Genomic DNA, 7,169 nt, shown 5'->3' with positions numbered 1-7,169 from the left:
AGTACAGTTTAGAGGTACTTGTACTTTACTTGAGTATTTCCATGTGATGCTACTTTCTACATTTCAGAGTGAAATATTGTACTTTCTACTCCACTACATTTATTTGACAGCTTTAGTTACTTTTCAGATGAAGATTTGACACAATGGATAATATAACAAGCTTTTAAAATACAACACATTGTTAAAGATGAAACCAGTGGTTTCCAACCTTTTTGTCTTTTGACGTCTTACAAAAAGCAGTGTGTAGTCGGGGTCACATTTCACATGTCTATGAGTTGTTAACAGCTCCACCAAATAGTGATTTTTCCCTCTAAACTTCTCACATGCTTTCATTTCAATAAATGTTCAAATGATCCAATATTTCAGCAAAAATCAAAGATTAGAGAAAAAGTCCAAAAACTGAAAACAGATTTGTGTATCAGAACTTTGTTTTTTCTTCTTTCCTCTCCCATTAATCATCTCACCACCCCTCAGATTTATCTGCTGACCCTTTGGAGGGGCCCGACCCCTAGGTTGGGAACCACTGGACTAAACTAGCTAACTGTATATAAAGTAGTGTAAACTAGCTCCACCTCCAGCAGCTACAACAGTAACATGCTGCTCTAACACTGATGCTTCACTATTAATAATCTAATGATGTCATATATAATAATATATCAGTCAGAGGGACCAAACCACTACTTTTACTGCAATACTTTAACTACATCAAGCTCATAATACTTATGTACTTTTACTGTAGTAGGATTTTTCATGCAGGACTTTTACTAGTAATGGAGTATTTTTACATTGTTGTATTGGTACTTTTACTTAAAGATCCCCTCCAGACATGTTTAAAATGTATGTAAAATACACCACTTTGAATCAGGATTGTGTCTGATATGTTTTTTCTACAAAAAAATTCAATTATCTTGTTTAAATCCTTAAAATTATATCTACTCTTTCCACATCACACTTGTGTAAGTTGAACATTTGACCACGATTAGCTCCAAACTAGTTGTGATGTCACACATCACACTCGTTAGCAACTTAAAATTGGATTTTCAGTAAACGCAGAGAAACTTTCCACTTTCAGCAGATGGATGTGAAAACAAACTCTGCACAGTGAAGCTTAAAAACATGAAGAGTGGAGGGGACTTTAAGTAAAGCATCCGAGTACTTCTTCCACCACTGTTGCTAGCTAACGTTAGCATTAGCATAACTTGTCCTGTTGTTGAAGCTGCCAGGTATCTATTTCTGTTGATTTTCTCCAGTCATATTATTAAAGTATATTAGTTAATATTATATTAGTAGTAGTAGTATATTAGTAGCTTTAGTTTATATCTAGATATTTATGATTGAGTGAAGAATCAGTAGGTGATGAGTGAGGTAACGGTTGTTGACTCGCTGTCCCTGCTGTTAGTTAATAATATCACACGGCTGTTTTATCCTCTTTCTGTTCATTTATTTTGATTTAAGTTTCAGTTTTATAGTCCCAGTTTCACTTTTTATTGAATTAAGACTGAGTGAAGATCAGCAGAGAAAACACATTCACAACATGGCACGCTAGCTAGCGTTAGCATAACTCGTCCTGTTGTTGAAAACAGCAGCAGCAGCAGCCAATCTGTTCCTTAATATGTTCAGCAATCTTATTATAAAATTACACTCATTGTTGACTGTAGTTTCAGCTTTAGTTTTAGTTTTTAGTGAGTGCAGTAGAGTTCAGTCGAGGACACATATCATTAACTGTGATGGGAGGTCTTGGTTTTTTTTTTTAGAGAGGTTGATAATCAAGCAGTAACAGGGTGTGTGTGTGAGGGGAGGATGTGTGTGTGTTTGTGTGTGTGTGTTCAGTCGTCCTCCTCGTCGCTGTCTCTCATGCTGATGCCCTGCAGGCCGTCGCCCGCTTTGACGGCCGCCGTGGCTTCCTCCACCGTCAGCCGGTTGTAGATGGTCTCGTAGCTCTTGTTGTTCAGTGTGACGTCCAGGACGCCCTGCAGCCTGAAGTCGCGGTAGGTCTTCTGTTGAATAGTGGAGGCGAGGGGAGAGGAGGAGGAGGAGGAGGAGGAGGAGGAGGGGAGGGGGGGGGATAGGTAAAAGGAGAAGGGATGGAAAAACAGAGAACATCTTAGGAATGCAGCGAGCGGAGGCGGTTGCCGTTCAGAAGGACAAAAGCGGGAAGATTGAGGCTCAAGGACGAGCCAAGTCTTTTATGTGTCGGACTGGGAAGGCAGCGTCTGAGGGGGGTTTTTTTTTTACCTTCAGTCAGAAGCCATTATCATTCCTCGTCTCGTCGCTTTCAAGTTTAACTCGCGCGTCTCTGTACATTAGCAAACTATGAAAAGACAAAAGCGGCGTGCAGCAGCAGCGCACAGTTGAGCAGTTTTCTCTTTTGTGTCTCGCTGCCTCTTCACACCGCCGCCGCCGCCGCCGCCGCCGCCGCCGCTGCTGCTGCTGCTGCTGCTGCTTTCAAGGACACTTCAGCGCGGTTTGATTTGTCTTTATTTTCAATACTATTCCCTCAGCATCAGTTTTGACTGTTTTTTTTTTTTTTTACATGAATAAGCAACATATTAAGATATATTTTCATTCACTGTCAGTCTTTTCAAACAGCGACGAGAAGGATCTGATAGGTAAAAGTTAAACCTGTTATAGAAATGTCTCAATGCTAAACAAAGTTTGTGACTGAAGTTCTGCTCGTTTTTTTTTTTTTTTTTTGTTTACCTTCACAATCTTGATGAGTGTTTTCAGCTGGTACATGTGCAGCTGCAGGTCCAGTCTGTCCGTCAGCCAAACACACACCGACTTCATGGAGCCGGTGTACCATTGCTGTAAGAGACAAAAAAGCAAAAAAACACAGTCAAGAGGATTATAGATCATCCTGCATGTTGTTTCTACTCACATGCAGCGGTTTTATTTATCAAAAAATGTTTCTTTGAGCCTCTTAGATAATAAAGTATAAAGCAGCCAATCACAAATGTGATGTCTCCATACCTGAACTTTATTCCTTTCAGTTATTTTATGTAATAAACCCAACAATCCTCCAAATGGTAAACAAATTGAGTCTAATTCCGGTTTCATAAAACTTGAGTCCCATTTTTTCTCATTTGTTCCATCGTTTCTATCAGTAATAACAACATTTTACTCAGCAGGTTAACAGCTGAGATCAGGGAACAACGTTGACATCACTAACAGGAAGTTGAGCGGTCAGACGATCAGACGTTTAGAGTCCAGTCATAACAAATGACAGAACAAACATGGCCGGATTAACCTCCTGTTGACCCCTGTTGACCCCTCGCTATACATGTCGATAGTCTAGAGCTGAAATGATTCATCAGTTGACCAAAAAAATAACTGATTCACCATTAAAACCATTTTTAACAGCTTCTCAAATTTGAATATTTGAGAATATATAATAATATATATATATGATAATAATGTTTCCCATGATTGTAACTTTGTCAGACGAAACAAGTCGTCTGAATATGTTAACTTCAGGGAATAATGATCAGCATTTCTCACTATTTTATGACATTTTATACACTAAAAACACAACTGAACAACTGAGCAAAATACTAAAACTAGATTTTGACACAAAGAACCCGTCGTAGTTGATACTGAACTTCAGTGCTGCAAATCTGCAATTAATCTAATTATGTAATGATATGACATAAACCTGGGGCTTTTGGACCCCCCCCCTCGGGGTCTGGGGGCCTCTGGGCAGCTGCTCACTTTGTCCGGTTGGAGGAATAACTGTGTGTTCAGACAGAACATGAAGTGAATTTTAGAGGTGGTGCGATCGTATATAAAGTCAATGGAAAGACACGAATACAGGGATCCCGAAGCTTTATTAATATACTTAGAACGACTGGTTGATTTTATGTAGTTTCATAATGAGACAAATTAAGTCGACATGCAAAAGTGTTGCATTAAAAAGGATAAAGTCATATATATATTATCTGAATAACAGATTTTCTAGTGCGGAGGACACGACCTCCGACCACTAGAGCCTTTTAAAGAAACCTTTATTCTTATAAAGCAGCTTTATTTGTCCCCTCTGAAAGGATCCTCAAGCTGTTTTTTGTAGTCAGAAAACATCGAGGAGCATCTGTAAAGTCACTTTCCTTTCACAGGCTGAAATTTCCTCTAAAAAGAACATAAATAAAACTACATGTTAATGGTTTTTACAGCTTCTCTCTGTTAACAAGGACAGTGTGTGGTTGTCTATCCTATATGTTCAGATGAGAGTCGTCTGCTCGCTGACACACACACACACTCGCTTCAGACGACGCCACGAACACAAGGTCAAAGCATGCGCGGCATCAAAACGGCAAAAACTCAAAAGAGGGGAAATATTTACTTATTCAAAGATACCAATTTACTGTAAAACTCCTGAATGCTGCACGTCAAGGGAAGAGGTCACGGCTCCGCTTTTGAACTTCAAAGTAAAGAAAAGAAAAGAAAAGGAAAGGAAACAGGTTCCCTTCTTTGTAATTTTCATTAAACGCTCCTTCCTTCACACCTTCTGCCGCCAGGCCACAGCTGCAGGGAAATCAGACGCACCTTTTCTCACCTGAAGAGCGATCCTCACTTACAGCAGCATTCATCACATTGCTGGTAAAATGCACACATCGTGTGGGGGGGGGCTTTTTATTCAGCTACCAGTCAAACAAGAATGATCAGGGAAAATTGCTCAGACACAGTAATGACCCATAATATCCAGATCTGCTTTAAGAGCCGCCGGCGGACTTAATTTCACACTGACAGGAACCGTAATTACCTTCCAATTTAAAAGAGAAAAAAAACAGTCCAAAGGTTATTTCATGTACTTGACAAAAGCTAAAACATGTCTGTGATCATTCAGGGGTCACGCAAATATTTGATTCTATCTATTGTGAGAGCGACCTTTGACCTCTTTCACACTGGCTCCTCATTATTATATCAAAGTAATGAAGCTTTTTTTTCCCTCCACTCAGTCCACACAGTTAAGAGTCGACTAAATGTGAGACATGTATGAAGTCCAACTGAAATCAAGAATCTCTTTTACGGTTATTTTAAAATATATCGATACATTTTGGTAATTAAGGAAAAGACATTTTTTGAATTTCAGATGTCAGAAATGCTCCTTTAGTAAAAGTACATAAGTATTATGAGCTTGATGTAGTTAAAGTATTGCAGTAAAAGTACATAAGTATTATGAGCTTGATGTAGTTAAAGTATTGCAGTAAAAGTACATAAGTATTATGAGCTTGATGTAGTTAAAGTATTGCAGTAAAAGTACATAAGTATTATGAGCTTGATGTAGTTAAAGTATTGCAGTAAAAGTACATAAGTATTATGAGCTTGATGTAGTTAAAGTATTGCAGTAAAAGTACATAAGTATTATGAGCTTGATGTAGTTAAAGTATTGCAGTAAAAGTACATAAGTATTATGAGCTTGATGTAGTTAAAGTATTGCAGTAAAAGTAGTGGTTTGGTCCCTCTGACTGATATATTATTATATATGACATCATTAGATTATTAATAGTGAAGCATCAGTGTTAGAGCAGCATGTTACTGTTGTAGCTGCTGGAGGTGGAGCTAGTTTACACTACTTTATATACAGTTAGCTAGTTTAGTCCAGTGGTTCCCAACCTAGGGGTCGGGCCCCTCCAAAGGGTCAGCAGATAAATCTGAGGGGTGGTGAGATGATTAATGGGAGAGGAAAGAAGAAAAAACAAAGTTCTGATACACAAATCTGTTTTCAGTTTTTGGACTTTTTCTCTAATCTTTGATTTTTGCTGAAATATTGGATCATTTGAACATTTATTGAAATGAAAGCATGTGAGAAGTTTAGAGGGAAAAATCACTATTTGGTGGAGCTGTTAACAACTCATAGACATGTGAAATGTGACCCCGACTACACACTGCTTTTTGTAAGACGTCAAAAGACAAAAAGGTTGGAAACCACTGGTTTCATCTTTAACAATGTGTTGTATTTTAAAAGCTTGTTATATTATCCATTGTGTCAAATCTTCATCTGAAAAGTAACTAAAGCTGTCAAATAAATGTAGTGGAGTAGAAAGTACAATATTTCACTCTGAAATGTAGTGGAGTGGAAGTATGAAGTATATAAGTGAAGTACAAAATTGCACTTAAGTACAGTACTTGAGTAAATGTACTTATTTACTTTCAATCACTGACAGCTGTTTCATTGACAGCTGAGCTGAAAGGGGTCAAAGTTGTAAAGGAACTTGTTGTTTTGTTAGTGGTGGTTTTGGGGAAAAATGGACCAAATCATTTAGCATCTAAACTTACGAAGCTCTTAACATAAGTTTCACATCATGCTTCATTTTTCCAAAAGTTTTATGAACTCTCTTTCAAGCCTTAAACTGCTTTTGGACTTTTATGAACGCATCACATGACTCTGAACTGCAACACACGCCAGTTTTTCTGGAGGAGAGTTGATGAGCAGTGACGCTGGGAAACAGGACAGTAGTGAATCCTGAGATACTGAATCTTCGTATATGAATTCAAGAAGTCAAAGAGTTTTGGGATGAGCATAAATGTTTTTTTGAAATATCTTTTCCTCAGTTTGGGACGACTGGAGCGACAAGTTCTCCAAAGTAAACTATCAAACACGTGGTTTGATCATGTGTAAAAGAAAACTGAATAACAGGTTATCATTTGATGTATTTCTTCAATATATCATACATGTTTCAGACAGTGTTTAAGTTCAGTTTAGTGTTAGTTTGTGTGTGCTGTGTCTATTCTAAACTTAGTTCTTTGCTGTGTAAGATGAGGCAGTTGTGTGTCTAACAGTTCAGTTTATTCTGTTATACCTTTACCTGAGCCAGAGATAAGATAAACTGTAGTTATGTAGATGTTTATGTGTAAAACTGATAAGCTTTTAGAGGATAGTGTGGTTTGTCCTTCATTTAATATAGTAGTGATGTTATATTGTGATGCTACTTGGTGCTTATGTACTGTCATATATGGTCGTGAAGAAAGTCTGTTCCTAGGTTAGCTGAACTTTTGACTTATGTTTCTATCTGAGGGTTGCTGACCTGTAAGGTTAGTAAACAGATGTCTTAAATTCTGTACGAGTAGTATTTAAGGGACTGGTTAACCTTTCAGACAAAGAGAAGATAGCTAGGTGGTATCTTTGTCTCCAGAACTATGATGCTTTATACTTCTGATTGTATTATTTGATT

The 7,169-nt window shown here is 37.9% G+C and overlaps 1 protein-coding gene across 5 annotated transcripts in view; it reads right to left on the bottom strand.

Annotated features, from left to right (window-relative positions):
- Positions 1–1,121: 1,121 nt before the first annotated feature.
- cadps2 (Ca++-dependent secretion activator 2) overlaps positions 1,122–7,169 on the bottom strand; it is a 260,717-nt gene continuing 254,669 nt past the window's right edge. For all 5 annotated transcript variants that reach the window (XM_044355543.1, XM_044355538.1, XM_044355541.1 and 2 more), the window contains 2 exons: positions 2,701–2,805; positions 1,122–1,997 (listed from right to left, as the gene is read on the bottom strand). In XM_044355543.1, coding sequence (XP_044211478.1) covers positions 1,827–1,997; positions 2,701–2,805 — 276 coding nt within the window. In that variant the 3' untranslated portion in view covers positions 1,122–1,826. The remainder of the gene's footprint in view (positions 1,998–2,700; positions 2,806–7,169) is intronic.

This window comes from Thunnus albacares, chromosome 7 (assembly GCF_914725855.1).
Source record: "Thunnus albacares chromosome 7, fThuAlb1.1, whole genome shotgun sequence".
Lineage (NCBI taxonomy): Eukaryota > Metazoa > Chordata > Actinopteri > Scombriformes > Scombridae > Thunnus > Thunnus albacares.
The sequence above is the reverse complement of the archived record's forward strand: the minus strand, read 5'-3'. Positions and strand labels throughout refer to the sequence as shown.